Source organism: Manis pentadactyla, chromosome 2 (assembly GCF_030020395.1).
Source record: "Manis pentadactyla isolate mManPen7 chromosome 2, mManPen7.hap1, whole genome shotgun sequence".
In the NCBI taxonomy this organism is placed as follows: Eukaryota; Metazoa; Chordata; class Mammalia; order Pholidota; family Manidae; genus Manis; species Manis pentadactyla.
The window spans coordinates 114,278,962-114,298,356 of NC_080020.1; the positions used below are offsets into that span (position 1 = coordinate 114,278,962).

General features: G+C 35.8%; 2 protein-coding genes across 2 annotated transcripts; one reads left to right on the forward strand and one right to left on the reverse strand.

Moving 5' to 3' along the window:
* Positions 1-2,268: 2,268 nt before the first annotated feature.
* On the reverse strand, positions 2,269-11,276 carry BRIX1 (biogenesis of ribosomes BRX1). Its single transcript, XM_036884911.2, has 10 exons — positions 10,981-11,276; positions 7,817-7,928; positions 6,700-6,743; positions 5,047-5,117; positions 4,734-4,783; positions 4,561-4,634; positions 4,359-4,409; positions 4,146-4,247; positions 2,963-3,091; positions 2,269-2,714 (listed from the first exon to the last, which is right to left on the reverse strand). The coding sequence occupies exons 1-10, from the start codon at positions 11,137-11,139 to the stop codon at positions 2,445-2,447; spliced, it is 1,062 nt and encodes a 353-aa protein (XP_036740806.1). The 5' UTR covers positions 11,140-11,276; the 3' UTR covers positions 2,269-2,444.
* Positions 11,269-18,152, forward strand: RAD1 (RAD1 checkpoint DNA exonuclease). Its single transcript, XM_036884913.2, has 6 exons — positions 11,269-11,463; positions 11,813-12,126; positions 13,090-13,198; positions 13,774-14,032; positions 16,784-16,882; positions 17,206-18,152. The coding sequence occupies exons 2-6, from the start codon at positions 11,932-11,934 to the stop codon at positions 17,387-17,389; spliced, it is 846 nt and encodes a 281-aa protein (XP_036740808.1). The 5' UTR covers positions 11,269-11,463; positions 11,813-11,931; the 3' UTR covers positions 17,390-18,152.
* The last annotated feature ends 1,243 nt before the right edge of the window (positions 18,153-19,395 follow it).

Consider the following 19,395-nt stretch of genomic DNA (forward strand, 5'->3'; position numbering starts at 1 on the left):
CAACTTTCCCAATTAGGTGTCCAAATAATATCCTGTCATTGAAAGATCAGTACCCCAATATACTTCACTGTAATGTGGGATGTTCACATATACTCGTTGTTAGGTGGAGTTTGTCAGCCATGCATGGTTGAGAGGCTTGGCTCTGTTGCTAGCTTCTATTGCATAGGATTGAGGGTACTTAAAGGATGTTCCTTTCTTCCTAATAGCCTGCCCCCTGAACAGTCGAAACAAAACCAACTCTAAACTTCATCAAATTTTTACACACACCATTGCCCAAACAACTTGCTACTCAAAATTCATACACCTACCTCTTTTCCAAAGAAAGAAGACACTCTACAGCCTTAGTTGTAAATTGATAATGGATAGGGAAATCAGTTTTGAGTGGAGCAAAATATGGGACCTTTCCTCCTCTGAGAATGGAATTGGGCGTGAAGGGACAAAAGTGACAAAGGACGTTTTTCTTCTTCCATCTAGTTTTGCTTACAATTTGAGTCACTTGCCTTTTTCCTGTTGAGCGAAGAGGGATATATTTTTACTTGTAAGATTACATAGAACTTTCAAGACAATTAAACTGTATATAAACTTCAGTCTAAAGGAACATCTCTTTTAAACAAGCTGATTTCTAAATGCACATGGACTTGGAAAATGAGGAATTCATTCAAATGGGGTATCCATATAAGTGACTGGGAAAGGGAAGTAATTTGGGACAGGAAAACATCTATGTGTGGAAACTGATAATTAAAATTGTTAAATGGCAATTCCACTAAAACGACAATACACATCAAAAAGTATTAAAATCTCAGGTCTTCACGTAAACTCATAGCTTGTTGATCCATGTATGTTAATAATCCATAATTAACTTGTTGAGAAGTGTTTAAAAACAAATCCTAAACACAGCTCTTTTCACCCAAGGCTATCTATATTCAATTGTCTAAAGGCTTTTTTATTCTTCTGCACTGAACCAAATTTGGCCTTCATTAGCCGCACACAAGTATTTCAAGTAGACCTCTGACCTAATTGCGCAATTTAGATTTCAAGGCAAGTAGCCTAATATAGACTATTACAAGACAAAATAGCCCAATATACACTCAAGACCTCTCTTAGCAGAAAATTAAGGATATAAATGAAAGAAAATTGATCATTCTGCCTGCATTTAAAATAAAGACATAAAATTAAAAATTCAAGTGACAAACTAGGGAAGATGACTAGATTACTATGTAAGAGTTCTTACAAACGTAAAGATTAACTACTACACAAAAACAGTACTAGTCACAAAAGAAAAACCAATACCTAGCCAAAGGAAAGTATTCATGTTTTTATCAGTCAAGTAGACAATGATTGTCACCATTGGCAAGAGTACAAGAAATTGAACACTCTAACCTCTGGCAAGGTACAATATTTAGGGGAAAAATCAAAATGTCCTAATGCTTCTAACTTTTGACCTAAGTTCCACCTATAATAAGGAAACCACAGGTGTACACAATTATGCATAGAAACGTTGGTGCAAGCACTTTTATCAGAAAAAACTGACTTAAATATTCAACATTAAGAAACTATACAGCTGTGGTACAGTGGAATACTGTGCAATTATTTGTCATATTGTAAACAGAGACATGGGGAAATAATTAACATGAAGTAAGTGGGTGACAAAACACATGCATGACCCAATTTTGTGTGTATAGTTCATGTGTATGTGCCCATTTCCTCAGTAGCAAACCACCTCTCCAACACTGGCACCCAAAATCTTCTTTCCCTGCTATTAATCTACCTCCAGAATGATAAACCCAGTGCTGTCTTTGCTTCCAATAAACGGTTCTCTTAAGGGGAGAAATTCAAGTGTTCTAGTGTCCTCTACCTGTTCCATTTTACCTTTTACCATTTTAATTATGTAATTATACCCACTGCTTCTAAATTTGTAATCTACAAAATACTTTCAACATGTACTAACTCAATTGACACTCAAAACCTAATAATTTTTATTGGACTCTTTTTCAACGTAAGAAAACAAAATCCAAGGGCTCACTCATTGGTGAGTGAGTGACTCGGGGACTCACACTTTAGTAAGACACTCTCCTTTCTACCAGTCGATCCCCACTTTACCATCCAAAACTATGTTCTCAAAGTGCCTAATGGTTTAAGTAATAATGACTCAATATACCCGAATTTCATCTTTGCTAAAACGAAAATTTTAATCCAAGAGAGCTGGCCTAACTCCTAAGAACACTAAATGTTTAGTTTTACCAAACACACTTTGAAAAGAAAAACAAATTAACTGATGAGTTGTTATTTTATTTAGAAAAACACAGTGAAGCTGTTAAGATTTTTAATTTTTTTTTTCTCTTAAATGCCACACTAGATATACAGCCCTGGATAACAGAAGTATTTATACACTGAATACAAAATAAATACAAAATACCAGGAAAAATATCTAGTTATCCATTGATTCATTTTGCCTTCCCACTGTTCATCTTCTGTTTCATTTTTCTTTGCCTTTTATATACCCTTTTCTTTCTTGCTTTCAAATCAACTTTTGGCTCTGGTTTTACCCACTGTATTTCTATAGGTTTTTCCTCAGCTGGTACAAGAAAAACATCTGCAGTGGGATCATGTGGAAGAACAGTCTTTGGTTCTTTCTTTTTCATTTTCTGCACATCTTTCACTTGCTGTTTCTCTCTGTATTTTGCAGCTGTGATAGATCGTATGACACGCCGATGCTAAAAACAAAAAAATTAAGATGCTTTTGAAATAAAAATTAACATTTTATATATGTCAGGGACATTCAGTTACAAACACTATTTCCTTTCACCCTGTGTCATTAAAAAAAAGCAATTGGTAAGGCCATATACAGCAAAAATCAAATTCAGTTTCATAGTTAATAGAAGAGTGACTACTTGAGAGAATTATTTTGGCCAGAGTTCTGGGACACTGAGGACAGGACCAATGAACAACAAAAACAGCTTACCATGTTTGGTGACTGGTAGTGAGGATTTTCATATAAAGTTGGTCCTCCAAAACTTCCCTGGAAAATTTTTATGAGATTCAAGACAAAACGAGGCCCTATTTCTACGAGAGCAGCATCTTCTTCTATAATCTTTAATAAAAAGGAAACATTTCATTTTGGTTGGATATACTGTTCCCAAAAGGTACACTGTCTATAACCTCACTACAAATGTGTTTAAAGGAACTGACAATCAAATTAAGGTAGACCTACCAATTGCCAAATCATCAATATTTTCTAAAATATATTACTAGTTACAGACAGTTGTCATGGGAAAATACATTTTTTCAAGCACAGTCTTTGAAAATTGAGTAATTTCGATTTGGTCTAAATCTTCTCATAATGCAGATATTCTTGAAAAACTGGTTAAATGAATTTTGAAAATGACAGTCACCATAACAAATTGTATTAAAGCACACTATGGGAAACCTTTTAACATTTAAATCAGCCCCTTGTTTTTATGAATCTAATTCAAACTAGATTGGAAAGTTATGTAAAAAGATACATGGCCAAATTTATTTTATGGCTACCAACTGTGGAATTGAAAGGGAACTTCTGAACTGTAAATATTAATATTGTTGATTCAGGTATATCTGTCCTCAGAGATTAAGAAGCAGGTATGTTTAACTCAACTGTAAGGAATCCAATATAGCACATTCAGAAAAAAGCCCACATCACTTCATATGCTGCCTGAAATTTTGTCTTGCTGTTCTCTTCCATCTCTCCTCTCCACCTCTCTGCAGACTTATCCTACCAAACTCTTGCTTCAGGATTTCCAGAATCACCTCTCCTCCTGAACAAGTCATCTGTGACTCATCTAATAGTTCTCATTGTCCTCTACAAGGGTTTTATTTTTTCTAAGTCTTAACACACCCAGGTAATTCTAACCTCTTGGGAAAGAAACTTGTATTTTACTGAATATATGGTGGCTTTTTAGAAAAACCATACTCCGTATCAGCTGACAGCCATGAAAAGAAGAAGGCAGAGATCACAAAGTATTTTAAGAGATGTGGTATGAGTAGTTACTTACTGCAAGTCTGTGGAGGATAAGAAAGCTATTTAAATCAAAAGGATTTATTATTTGCATCTGCAATATACACAAAACACTGTATATCCCAATTTATTTCGAAATATAATAAAATCTAACCTGGAAGTTCCGAAACCATATCCTATTATCCAAAATGGTGAAAGTAAACACATGGTCCACAAATGGCTGGCTTTTGGGATGATATCGTGGTGTACTGAAGATCTAGTAAAACAAAAGGTATTTTAGTTTCTTATTCTATGACGTATCATGTATAAGTTAAAAAGTCCAAAGAAAGACACATTACTAAAAATATTTTCTGGAAAAAATACTTACCTGAATCAAGAGTTCTTTTAACAAAGCATAATGCGGCAACTCATCAAAAACCTATAAAAATAAAGTGAACATATTTGACCACAGCAGAGTGGTTTTTTTAAAATTGTGTTTGTGTGTCTTTTATGTTAACTATATACAACTATATCCACTAAAAAAACAACAATGCAGAGTAAATTTAGACTTCGTACGCTGAGAAACTTACAGGGTCAAAAGATAAAAGGGGCCGGGAACCTTTCAAACAGTTTCCAGTCATCTTTAGTTCAGCTAGGGTATGAACTAGAAAAATTGCAACAAAAAAAATTATAACTTTGGCACAACTATCCCAAAGATTATTTTCAATTTTCTCATAAAAAATTTTAAATTGAGTCAACTTACTATTCTGAACAAGGAATTTAGCAGATGGTCCATGAGGTGAATTTGAGAGCCTGAAAAACAATGAAGTTTTCTTCAACTCATTAGAATTAGAACATGGTAAATAATACTGTCCATTCACAGTTTAAAAGACACCATAATGTGCTCACAATATTCATATATTTAATTTTCTTTAAAGGTTTGAACTTTTGTGAAATCAAATTAGTTTGCTTTCTCCCCTGGCCCTGTCTTTTTACATAAAAGCCTGAGAGGTACAAAAACAAATCCATTTAAAAGAATTGAGTTCCACTCAAACCTTACTTAATATATTCCTTACCACATATAGAGATCTTGTTTCTTCTTAGCTTCAAAGTAGATACATTTATTGCAGTTTTTCATTTCACAAACCTAAATAAAGCAAAGTATACAAAAATGAAGCAGATAATAAAAATGAGAACTAATGCAATTCAATGTAATTAGTATCTAGATACCTCCAAAGATACTTAAGCAGGTTAACAGGCTATGAAGGTCTAAATCTAGGTAAACTTCTTTGCAGAAACATTTACAGTTCTTAGGTATTCTATCCAAGGTAAAGTAGACACTCTGCCCACCTCTTTGGTGGAAGTATCCACTCTTTTTGGCCTAGCTGTTTAAAGTACCTGGACTCATTTCTGATTACTGAGAACCTCTTCTAACCATAGTCCTGTGTACAAACTACAAATACTGATAACAGATGCCCTAGGGATAAAACACACTACAATTAGCCTCACCAGTTTTAGGGAAAAATAAACCTTATAAAACCAAAGACATCCTTTATAATGCTAACTTTGATTTTTAGTTCTTTGGCTTTTTTATTTTAAGCCCAAGAAATTTAAGTTTAAGTTTTTACTTCCTCATCTGTACTATTATTCCTGTGAACTGGTTCTGTGAAATCTCTAAGAAACTGGTAAAAGGCAGAAATACCCAAAACCTATTTCAAGTTGAATTAAACTTCAACATCTTGAAAGTTTACAAAGTCACACTTTAGAAATACATCAGAGCAATATAGGAACGAAGTCCTTTATTACTATAATATTCATAAACTAACATATTCATATGCTTTAAACTACTTGATGCTTTCAACTTAATAACTTAAATTCATAGGTACAATACTTTTGTTTCTTACTGATCTTAGAATAAAGACAATATTATATTGGCTGTTTCCCCATCAAACTTCAGTTCCTAGAAACCCTATCCTATTGTATGTCTCCTATCTTCATTTGAAATTGTAATACTTGTATATGGCCTGTCTCCCTGCTTATAATGTAAGCTCCATGACGACAGGGGCATTGTCTGGTAAAACACTATTTCCACAACATGTAGAATAATGTCACATATAGCAGAGACTCAAAAACTTGTATTAAATGGATAAAAGAGGCCTCTCTAATAGCTAAAGTGAATTACCTTAATTCTTTTAAGCTTTAAAAAATTTAAAATACAAGTTTAGTATCTTCAACAGTATTTTGCAAATTTAAGCTATTACTAGTTTGTAAGTAAACACCACATGTATCACTTTTAACACGGGCACAACACTTTTACAATGTGAGGTTTTAAAATATTTAGTGAGTTTTTAATTTTACTTTATACATGTTGGTAATTTTTATGAGTACCTACTATGAATATAGCATTGTACTAAACATACTGAGAAAAAAGATGAAATACAGTTCCAGACTTCAGGAAATTTCAGTATGCTTGTTGAAACAACACAAATAAAAGAATGATCAAGAAAAACTATGCACTGAAGTACTAAACTGTAAAATTACTTTTATAAGTATTATCAAAATTTAGAAAGCAGATTATTGAAGTTAATAAAATTTGTTGGAATATTTTTTACAAATTTAAAAGTCACTGAATAATTGACTTATTTTTTCAGTAAATCATCATTAGTGTTCCAAAATATTTTGCTCTTATATATGTAGTGTTCCTAGAATATTTTACTTTATAAAATTACCTCATTAATCACAAATAACTTATCTTTACGATCCATTTTAGTATCTATAAAAAGAAAAAAAGAAAAAGCAGGTTAACAAAAGCTTTCAAAGCTACTTCAGTCAAATCACACACTTTCCATAAAATTATTTTAAATGTTTTTATAATCCTCAGTTTAAATGAGATGCTAATTTTCTAAATGATTAGACCTGAAAACACGTTTTGTTTTTAAATGCAAAAATTAGTGGTTACAAAACAGTCTTGAATTATAAAGTATGATCTAAGCACTGTTTCTCAGACTTCATGTATTCTATGAATCTCTTTCACAAATGGAACATTCTCACAGACCGAAGATTGTTCTAGGCCTTCAGTTTAAGGAATACTCACACTTAAATTTGAATTGAGCAAAACTATTTTCAATTTTGAATTACAGATGCCAAAAAAAAACTTTAAAAAAAAAAAGATTGGTTTTATATTATCATAGGAAAAAAAGATACAAATCAAAATTTATCTTACTAGTTTCAGCAATCTGAAGATAAAACCGCAGACCCCAGTTTGAAAAACACTGGTCTAAAGAACAAAGTTACTACCTAGAATTAAAACCAAAAGCACCTCCCAACACAGGCATAAAAAACAGCTGCATGACGGCACTGCCACAGTTCTAAACCTAAAAATAGACAGTCTTCACTAGCCTGAAAGACCCCTCACTGCTAAAAGGAGCCTGGTGTTTAGAAGTAGACTGAGCCCTGGTTTAAAGGTACTTCAAGGCCTACTCCAGTGCATTAGTTTTTTAAATGAGAACTTTTTTTTTTTAATGCAGAAAGTAATACACAGCAGTCCTGAATCATTAAGGACAAACCAGTTCACAGCCTCTGAGAGCACTACAATAAAGACATTCCTGAACCTTCAAGAAATGTTTTGATATATGAGGATATCTGTTTAAGAAAGTAAAGAGAATAATAAATTTTGCAAAGAATTTCTAACAAAACATTAACTGGAAAAATCTTGGCACTGAAAAGATAAACTTCGGAGGCATCACAGTTCTTTACCTGAGAAGATTAAATGAAATACGATTTGCACTGGAAATATATAAACAGTTCATAAATATAAATTTTTTAACATATATGATATAAAGGCACCTGCTTTAGAATGAGGCATTAGCATTCTTAAGTCTTGCATCAAATGTCTTGTTCTGAAATTTATTCCTCTGGAAGAAAAGATGAGAATTCGTTCCTTATTTTTCCACTTGCCCTAAAGAAAAAGAAAATGTTAAAAGATTTTTAAATCTCATACTGAACCTATCTTTTTTTTTTTAATATTAAATGTCTACAATGGAAAACACTCAGTCATAAAAAAGAATGAAATCTTGCCATTTACAACATGAATGAACCTAGAGTGTATTATGCTGAGTGAATCAGAGAAAGACAAATACATGATTTCACTTACATGTGAGATATAAAAAACAAAACTCATAAACACAGAGTCATAAACTGACAGTTACCACAGGTGAGAGAGGATGGATGACATAAAGTGAAGGGGAAAAAGAAGTACAAAATTCCAATTATAAAATAAATTAGTCATGGGGATGAAAAGTATAGCATAGAGAATATAATCAATAATATTACAATTGCTTTGAATGTTGACAGATGGTAACTACACTCATCATGATGAGAGCTTAGTATTGCACACAATTGTCAAGTCACTATGTTGTCCATCTGAAACCAATATACTATTATATATCAACTGTATTTCAACAAAAAAAAGACATAAAAGTATCCAGCTTTTTAAGTATCCCATCATCCTCTAATACATCAAGACTACACCTGTAACTCTGCCCCTTTCTCCATGTAATTCATGGAACTGAAATGTTTTACTATACACAGAACTCTTCCCACTCCTGAAATCAGAGTGGACTCCTCATTCCCTATTCCTTGCACAAAAGACCTTAATATTAACCTAACATTTAGTAGGTTCCTACCAGGAGCCAGACACTGGTCTTATTTGGGAAGATAGTCAACAAACCAACAAACGAATAAAGGCTCGACATCCTTACTTAGATAACTACAACACGTCTGTCACATAGGCCAAAAGTGGCCAAGCACCATGTGATGAGGCAAGAAAGAAAACTTTTATAAGTCCCCAATTTATTTTATGCCATAGACAAATTAAATTCCTTACGTAAAGCAACAACAAACTAAAGATGGCTCCTGGTTCTTATGAAGTAACACAGCCTATGAACAAGTTAACTCCCTCTATATAAAGTAAGTAGAGAAGCACAATATTCATAAAAAGCTTCCGGTAGCAAGCAAAACAGTCCTTAGCCCTTGAACTCAATCTCTCAGTAGCGTTCACTGGCGATGGCACCACCAGAAATACTCACTGACTGACTTCCTTTTTGGTTTTTCTTCTTCAATCCTCCTCCTGATAAAGATTCTTTCTCAGGCCTCTTTTTATTTCTGGTCTCTCAAGGACAGAGTTCTCATAATCATTCCCAACGGACCAACTGGCAACTCTATAGAAAGGTAAGGAACTCTCCAGTCCTAATAATCCAAGTATTTAACTTAACACTTCAAATTCAATTCTCGAATGCTAAACCTTAAGTCCAGTAAATTTTCTTACTATTATTTTTCTGATGATGTCATCATCATTACCATCCACCAGGCTCTGAATCTTCCATTTGCCCTTATTCTGCCATCATAAGCACTACTCAATGCTGTCAATTTCTCTTTGTTACAACTTACTTTTCCTATTCACCGTGCCCTTGTTCAGATCCTTACCATCTTAAACCTCCTAAACTGCTGCTAGCCTTCCCAGACAAGGGCTCCTCCAATAGATATGGCAGGCTAGCAAGTTCGAGCTTTCTAAAGCACTACTCCCATCACATCCTTAAATTCACGGGGTTTTCTAAACAAAGACCAAAATGACAGCTTTAACAATGGATTCTAAGATGTTTATATTTTTACGTCATTATTGTCCCAAATCAACCCTACACTTTAGCCAATCTGGCTCTACTTTTTAGATTTTCAGCATTCAACACTTCAAAACCACCTTTAATTAGTTCTGTCCTCTCCCTTGCATTGTTCTCTCTCACTTTTGAATATCAGAACTGTGCCCTTCCCTTGGGATTCAGCTCAAAGGCTAATTCCTTAGTGGGGTAAAAGCATTCTCTATCTTTCGCAGTTACACAGAGTTTCTCTTATCTTGACTCAGGTCATAGATACTATTATATTTCTTTTTAGCTTCTAAAAAGGGAAGAATGAGAGTATTAACATTTATCGAAAAATCTTCCAGAAGGTCAGCTTATTCTCCACAAAAAGTAAATAATTTCTTCTCTTAATGTGCAGATGGGAAAAGAGCTCAAAATACCGCTGTTAATTAACAGAAGGGCTAGAAATTAAACTCACCTTTCATCCCTCAGAGCTAACTCCCTTCCTAGTGCTTGCCACTACACCACAAAAGGTTGCCTATTTATCACCTACTACGTGGTGAATAAATACTAAGCTAAGCATACGTTGGGGAGAGGGGAGGTCCGCACCAGGGACACAGTAATTAATAAATCAAAGGCCATCCTTGTCTCCGCAGTATTTAATCTAGCTTAAGGAGCTCTCAGTTGAATGAAAGTTAGGTCCAACAACTTGTGTTCACCTTCTTTTGAATACCACCATCGACTTAACATGAATTCTTAGTTTCCTTCTAAACTCCAACATTTAAGGAGGAAGAGATCACAGTGTAGTTTTGCAATCCCAAAGTCAGAGGAAATCTAACTTTGTATAGTGTCTGGCACGTTAAAAGTTTGTTAAATACAAGAAAAGGTCACTCTATCTAGTCTAGCTTTCATCATCCTTTGAGAGTTAAACACCTGATCAAGTCGAAGTCACTGTCCCAAGGACAACAACTTTTCAAAGAAACGCCTAACAAGTTTCAGAATCTGAGTGACATTAGCGGACCATGGCACAATCATTGGGAGAAACATACTCAGTAGTGAGAAATAACTTAAAGGAAAGTACTACCCTCCAAAAAAAATTAGTAACTAGAAGGCGGACGCTGACTGGGTACCCTGCAAGACGATCGTGAGCCAGGGAAGCAGTCTGAAGCCGGCCCAGTCGCTCAGCCGGCCCGCTCTCCAGCAGAACGGGCACGTGCTGGAGGATTGGATGGGAACGTGGTGGCCAGACAGACCCAGAGGCCAGCTGACACCGAGCTCCCTTCCCTCTCCACCCAAGCAACTCCGAAATCATTAAAGCTGTAATCAGGTAGGCGCGCGGGGCGGCGGCCGCAGCCATGCGAGGGTAGCCGTCTCTACCTTGCAAACGGGGCCTGGGATACGGTTTCTCTCTTCTTGCTCCAACTCCTCTGCCATGTCGCTCTGCTTAGCTGCCGTCCTGGCATCTTTTTTGTCTCTTTTTGGTTTCTTCGCCTGTATCGCCAAGCCTCCACGCCGTTTCCTCTTGGTCGCTGCCATCTTGCCTCACCGCCTCGGTTCTCGGTTTTCCTTCCGGCTTTGCCGTTCCACTCCCCCTTCCGGTCTCTATGGTACCGTAGCTCGGCTCGGTGGTTCTCCTCCAGCTCCATGATGCCCTCTTTCCGGTCTCTTGTACAGCCCATAGCCCACTGAGCTCTCTAGGCCTCGTCTCTCTCTGTGGTAACGGTGCCCGAGGTGGCTGACGGGTCTGAAAAGAGTGGCGGGAGCCGCTGCCCTTCCTCCCCAACTTCCCGGGAGACATCGCCGCTTTCCCCAGTGACGAAGCTGGGAAAGGCTCTCCGGTGTGCGGACCCCATCGCAAAGGTAGGGTTCCCGCGCCCCAGGAAACAGATGCCGCCCCTGGGGAACGGGGTTGTCTGTACTCTGGAAAGCTCGGGGGACCGCCTGTTCTGTTAGAGGCAAGGACGGCTCAAAACTGCGGGGATACGTAGCCTTGGTTTGGCGGAGCGAAACTGGCCCCAAGAGGACCTACCGTGTTAGTTGCCTTTTCGTTGTTCAACTTTCCATTTCTTATTGTCCCTTTGCTAAAAACGAGAAAACCGCAGCTTCAAAGTAATTTTCCCCGGAGTTCCAAAGAGTTAAGTGACAGAGGTGGAATTCAATCCGTGTTTGACTGAGTTCAACGCCCAGGCCTTTCCCGCTCTCCTCGTAGGTTGAGATCGTGGGCCGCGCCAGCATTGGTGCGGAGTTTTATTGTCGAACCTCATCAGGTGTCACGTGAGCAAGTGTTGATACCAGGCGCATCGCTTGGGGCCGAATGTGCTGTGGAAGATGCCTCTCCTAACCCAACGGATCCAAGATGAGAATGATTACAGCTTAGTGGCCAGCCTTGACAACGTTAGGAATCTCTCCACTATCTTGAAGGCTATTCACTTCCGAGAACATGCTACATGTTTCGCTACTAAAAATGGAATCAAGGTTACGGTAGAAAATGCAAAGTGTGTGCAAGCAAATGCTTTTATTCAGGTATGTAAGTAGACACCATTAAGTCTGTGACATATGATGTTCTTCCAGTATGAATTCCAAAGTTCTCAATAGACATCATTGAAGAAAACAAAATGCCATCATTTGAGTTCTCTTCTCTCCTGGTAACAAATTCTTGTCCCTACTTGTTTTACATAATGGTTAATAATAATATGTCTGAAATGTATTAAGCTACACTATAGGCCAGGCACTCTTCTGAGTGTTTTATATGTTTAATGCATTTAATCCTCACAATAGTTCTATGAAGTAGGTTCTGTTATTATTCCTATTTTACATATGTAGAAACTGAGGCACCATTTAAATGATTTGCCAGTAATCCCACAACTGGCAAGTGACCTGAGTTGGGATGAGTACCCAGAACATTTGTTTTCAGAATATATGCTCTTTTATCATTACTTCCATGTTACTAAATAATATTTTTTTCGTTTATCAGCTATAATATGTTTGTTCTTACAAAGTAATATTTGGGTGGTTCGGATAGGATTTCAGATCTAATTCAGCATTTTTTTGAACACCCAAGTGCACGGTAGGCTCTCAGGTATAGAGAGGGATAAATAAGACAAGGCTCCTATCCTTAAACAAATTGACAACTTTTATCACTTGTGCATTATCAAATTGTTTGGCTATTTTCCAAGTGACCTTTGCCATACTGATGGGCACAAAAAAGAGGCAAAGGAGAGTCACATAGGGGATAGTTTCGATTCAAAAAGCTAGATAAAGGACTCTTCATAAAGTTTTGCATGGGGACCTAAATTACTGTTACACCTTTAACTATTGAGTAGCAGTATTCTAGTGGATAGTAGTTGAAAAAACAAGATGTTTTGAAGCATAATCAGAAATTATCATGGAGTTAGCATATGTTAAAGTATAAAAAGTAAAATCTAGAACCCTATATGTAAATTTTCATTGTTTTTTATACATTTTCATGTTTACTTTTTTTTCTAGGCCGGAATATTTCAAGAGTTTACAGTTCAGGAAGAGTCTGTTACTTTTCGAATTAATTTAACTGTCCTTTTAGACTGTTTATCTATTTTTGGATCAAATCCAATGCCAGGTGAACCATTTTATTATCATTATAATAATAATGATATAATAACAATAATAGTTTCCACCATTAACCACCCTTTCTTTTTCTTCCAATTTGTTATAAAAAGTTGAGGAAATGCAAAGAATATCTCCCAATAGAAAAGACTGGGAAGATCTTTACAGAGAATACACTGACATTATCAAAGCAATCCACTATTCAAATTCAACCTGCAAGAACATAACATACTTATTCACAACAATTCTGTTACTTGCAGTATTGGTCCATGTAGGTTTTCCATACTGAAATTGTGTATATATATATAAAATCAATAAGCGATTTCTGAGGTGTGTTTGGCAAGCTGGAAAATGATTTCAAAGAGTCATGTTATATTTTGTTTTCTTTTGATTCCCAATTTTCTTGCAATTATTAAATTGCACTCCCCTGTCATCAGGGAAGATGTGATCCCTCCTTATGAGGAGATACATAAATGCTAGAAATTGGGCAGAATAAAATATTCTTGAGTTGCTTTCTGTAGCATTTGAGGAGAAGCTGAATCCAGAGCTGTAAAGCTAAGCCTGAAGTATGATTTATTTCCTTTGCAGGAACTTTAACTGCACTTCGAATGTGTTACCAGGGTTATGGTTACCCTTTGATGCTATTTCTGGAAGAAGGAGGAGTGGTAACAGTCTGTAAAATCAATACTCAGGAGCCTGAGGAGACTCTAGATTTTGATTTCTGCAGCACCAATGTTATTAATAAAATTATTCTGCAGTCAGAGGGGCTCCGTGAAGCATTTTCTGAATTGGATATGACGAGTGAGGTCCTACAGATCACGATGTCTCCTGACAAGCCTTATTTCCGGTATGTGAACACAGTACAGTGGTAGTTAATGTAGTCTATTCCATCTCCCTGCTTACACATTTGCTTAGGATGTGGAACTTTTATCTTTTCAGTTCCTAGAATTTTGAGAACTTCAGAGAGCTTTTACTCTTATCTCATACTTCAATAGGTCAGGAAACTTAAGACCAGGAAGACAAACTCATTACTGAAAGCTGATAGGTAGTGCTGATTTCTAGATGAGGAGCCCAGTTTCCTAATTCATAAGCTAGTGGTCTTTGCATTGTACTAACTGTTGTAGATCAGGTTACATATAAGGAAAAACTGGCCTTAAATTTTGGGGAAAGATGTTTGTATTTCAGACATACCTTGGAGATAATGTGGGTTTAGTTTGAGAGCACTACAATGAAGCAAGTCAAACGAAGTTTTTGGTTTTCCAGTCATACAAAAGTTATGTTTATACATTAGTGTAGTCTGTTAAGTATGAAAAGTATGCCTAAAAAAAGTCCATACTTAAATTAAAAAATACTTTATTGCTAAAAATTTCTAACCATCATCTGAGCTTTCAGTAAGTCATAATCACTGATCACATAGCATTATAAGAAATGTAAAAATGCAAAGGTTTGAACTCTTGTACAAGAGTATTACCAAAGTGTGACAAAGAGACATGAAGTGAGCAAATGTTGGAGGAGAAATGGTACCAACAGATTTGCCTGATGCAGGGTCGCCACAAACTTTCAATTTGTAAAAAAACGCAATTATCTGTGAATGACAGTAAAGCAAAGTGTGATAGAATGAGGTATGCCTCTATATGGTTTTTCTTTCAAATTAGTATAGGATGCAAAGGAAGCAGATGTTTTCTATATGTGGTTCATTCACTAAGTATGTCTAGTCATTAAGCTCTATAGAAAGGAACAGCTTAAAATCGAGGTGAAGAAGAGATAAGATGAAACAGCATGGAAGGAACAAAACTGCATGCTGTTACGTACCAAAATAATATATATTAGTACAATAGACAATCAGTACAGGAGTACTTATGGAGGATAGGTTGAAGTAAACTTCCTAAGAGGGCAATTTTCAGTAGGAATACAATAACAAAAACTATAAGCTGCTTCTGATATTTTGACCCAACAAATTATGGAATGGCAAATCTTATTTCAGGATTGGAATCAGTTTGGAGAATTTAAATTTTTCTCCTTTGAATTATTTCAGAATATTAAAGAGTAAACGAGCTAAATACATATGGAATGAGAGGTAAAAGCTGTTCTTTCTATATCTAGTTTAGAAGAACTGCAGGCCCTTTTCATAACACTAGGTAGTTAAAAAGTTGTTGCAAAATTGGGTAAAATGTTATCCAAAATAAAAATCAGTGGAACCCAACTTCAGCAGCAAAATGAATTCCAGGTATTTAAACAGGGTACAGCTGACCCCTAAACAATGTGAGTTTGAACTGCACGGGTCCATTTACATGTGGAGTTTTTTCAATAACATATTGGAAAATTTATTTGGAGATTGGTGTAATTTGAAAAAAAAGGCATTTTCTCTAGCTTTATTGTAAGAATGCACTGTAATACATAAAACATAGAAAATATGTACTAATCAGATTTGTTATTGGTAAGGCTTCTGGTCAGCAGTAAGCTATTAATAGTTAAGTCTTTAGGGAGTTGAAGTTATATGTGGATCTGACAGTATGTCAGGGGGTGTCAGTGCCCCTAACCCCCACATTGTTCAGGGGTCAACTGTATTTCACAGGATCCCCATCTAAATAGATCCCCATCTAAATATGCTGTCTATAAGTATAGGTGACTGGATATATCAGGTTTCTCTCATCTCCAGTATGGGAAATGATTTGGTGGTGGGGACCTGGGAGTTGAAATTTTTTTTTTAGATATGTTAAATTTGAGGTGTCTGTGAAAGTAAGGAGTAGTTGGATATACAGAGAGCTCAGGAGATCAGTCTAGATGGGAAATTTAATTTGGGAACCATCATAATAGCTGGGCATGAACAAAATGTCTCAGAGAAAGTTATGTTAGAAAAGATGGATCCTGGGGAAACTAGCACCTGGGTGTTGTCACTGTGCTCATAGGGTACTTATCAACATGTCAACCCCACAGCAAATGATCAGGAAGTTTTTGAAGGTTAAGTAAACATAAAAACATTTATAAATTGTCTGCATCCAAACAGCTGATATTACCAAGCAAGGAAAACCATAAAACAGGCCAAAGAGCAGTCTGACATACAAAAAAGCCATAATTATTTGGTGTGGCCATAAAGATAGGGAATGGGACCCCAGGCTCCTAGTTGATTTAGATCAAAGTCTTCTATTAGTCATTTCTCTCTCCTCTATGATATGTATATATATGTGTGTTTTGTTATTGGCTATATACCCTGTGTTATACTTCTGCCACTGTGACTGATATACAATTTGAAGTTTGTACCTCTTTATCCTTCACCTATTTCACTGGTCAATATCAGAAAAGGAGTATCAGGAATAGTGAATAACAGGGTGGAATTAAAGTAATGAAATTGAAGCAAATTGGATTCCTTTTGTGACTGCTTTTTTTCAAAGCTCTTTATTGGTTATTAGTTCTTCTGTACTCCCACAGCATCCTGTAGGAATCTTTATTATGGTAATTGTTACAGTGTATTGTCAGCACTTGTTTACATATCTGCTTCGCTCACCAAAATGAGCTTCTTAAGGAAATGTTTTATTTGGATATGAATATGGTTTATTGTTGGGCCAATGAGTAAATGAGTGCTCTTTTTCTGCCATAGGTTATCTACTTTTGGGAATGCAGGAAGTTCCCACCTTGACTATCCCAAAGATTCTGATTTGATTGAATTATTTCATTGTAATCAGACCCAGGTCAACAGGTCAGTTCTTAATGTAAAGATTGCCATTAGTGATGAAGGTGTGATTAAATACCACATTTCTATTAAATAAAATTTTTAGAAAGCTTTTCATCTGTAAATAGAAGTGTAACATTAATAAATAGTAGGGTGCTTGGTTTACTTGTGAATTTAGAGATGTGATAGTGAATGAAATAAAAGTAAATAAACAAACAGCAAATTGCACAGGTAATTGATTTTATTCTTATATTTGCTACTTGGTAGTTTTGGGCTAATTTTTGTCCTTGGAGTTATGAACACTGATTTAAGTGTATCCAAATAACAGCTTTTTATTTACTTTTCTACAGATACAAGATTTGTTTACTGAAACCCTCTACAAAGGCATTAGTCCTGTCTTGTAAGGTATCTATTCGGACTGATAACCGAGGATTCCTCTCATTGCAGTATATGATTAGAAATGAAGATGGTCAGATATGTTTTGTGGAATATTATTGCTGCCCTGATGAAGAAATTTGTGAATCTGAGTCTTAAGTATGATAATTCACTGTGATATTTGTTTATACATTCATGATAGGTCATATTCTCATTCTGGGTATAGTATTCTTCACTACTTCTTACTGGATTTTCTGAAGGGAAGAAGCATGGAGGAGATAGGCACAAAGTGCCTGTGCCATAATTGTTGTGGTGTATTTTATATGTAAGAAAAAGCAGCAGCATATAGGCACTGCTTACTAGTTTGAATTCTGGAGACTGTATCTTAAAGTAGTGGTTCTCAAAGTGTTGTGCAACAGCATCAGCATCATGTGGAAACTTGTCAGAAGCTCTGGAGGTGGGCCAGCAATCTGTAGTTTATAAAGCTTCACCCCAGGAAATTCTGATGCATGCTAAAGTTTGAGAACCACTGCTCTAAAGGAGGCTTTTTAAAAAAATAGCATTTAATTGCATCAAAGTGATTGTTTTTACATGTGATTTCTTCACTAATGTTCTGAAGTCTTACCATTGCCAAACAGGTCTGAATAATTATGTAATTTATTTTTTAAATACACATTTAGAAGAAATCTGTGAACAGGATACAAGACAATCTTTAGTTACAGATTTTCCTCTTGTTCTCGAAACTGTTTAGTATAATAGCTACTGCAGTAAGTACTTATTAGATATCTTCTATTTGATTATAAGAGTTTCCCATTCAAACTAAGGTGTAGAAATCAGTTAAGTGATTTTATACTTTCTTGGGTAGTTTTCAGTGAAGTAAGTTTTATGGCATGTAGATATTTAATAAAATATGACACTAAAATTACCTGACTTGTTTTCTAATAGAAAAAATACAGACTTAAAATGAAGTTTCTGATGATGCCAAAATAAAAAAATAAAAAGTAAATGAAGTTTCTGTCCCACATGACAGTAGTTCAATATCTCTCAGTGGGCAGGTGATATTGGCCTTTTTGTGGGGGACGTTTCTTCATGGGAAAAATTCATCCCATTGAGGGACTCATTTAGCCTCCCTGGCCCTTGCCCACTAATGCTAGTAGTCTTCGTGACCACCCCTATCCCCAAATAAAAGTGCCCCCATATTATTGATGGTTGACAACTTAATAGTCATCAAAATTTCAGGATATATTTGGAGGGCCCTACCTTAAAATAGGCCCTGCAGCATTAGAGGCAGTTGGTTTGGAGAGTGTTTCAGCAAAGCACCTCAGAGAAGAGCTCCTCCGGAGCAGTTGTAGCCCCGCTCCCGGGCACTTGCACAGTTCTGGGGATCTGGTCCAGGGTAGTACCTGATCACGAGTAAGTGTCCCAAGCAATCTCAGAATGCCCAGGTGGTACAAAAGTTGAAGTTTTGTATAGTATATGTATGAGACGGAAATGAATGTGGTCCAAATGTGGTCCAAACGTATCTAAAGATACGTTCAAAGAACAGAACATATCTAAAACATAATTATGAAAATATTTAATCTACCGACATTGCAAGGACTACAGTTTTCCTTTAAATTTAAATTAGGGCAGTTGGTTTTTTGTTCACTGGTATGTTCAATACCTAGAGCAGCACCTTGTATCTAATAGACATTCAGTAGATATTCATTAGATGAAAGAACCTCTACTTTCATATTGTCTTTTAGCATCTTATTAGTTATTATTTAATTATACTTATTTAGTTCTGAATTTACTTTGATCTAACATTTTTTAACATTCATTTAAAATGAATTTAAAATCTCTATTGATTTAGGAAGGAAAGACTGACATTTTTGCACACTTAAGACCATAATTTTAGCTGAATATCTTTACCTATTTAGAATTTAGAAGCTAATGAATTTAATTTTTATTAATTACCCTAACATCAAAGTACTGATTTAATAAAGTATTTCCTACTTATGCATGTTTCTATTTGACCTACAGATTTACTAGTTCAACTTTGTTCAAGTTCCTATGAAACACCACTAGGTGGAACTCAGGCAGGCCAGGATGTTTTGGTGACCACAAATTCATTTCATGCATCACATTTAGAGTATAATCTTATTTTTAAGACCTTGAGTTTTGCC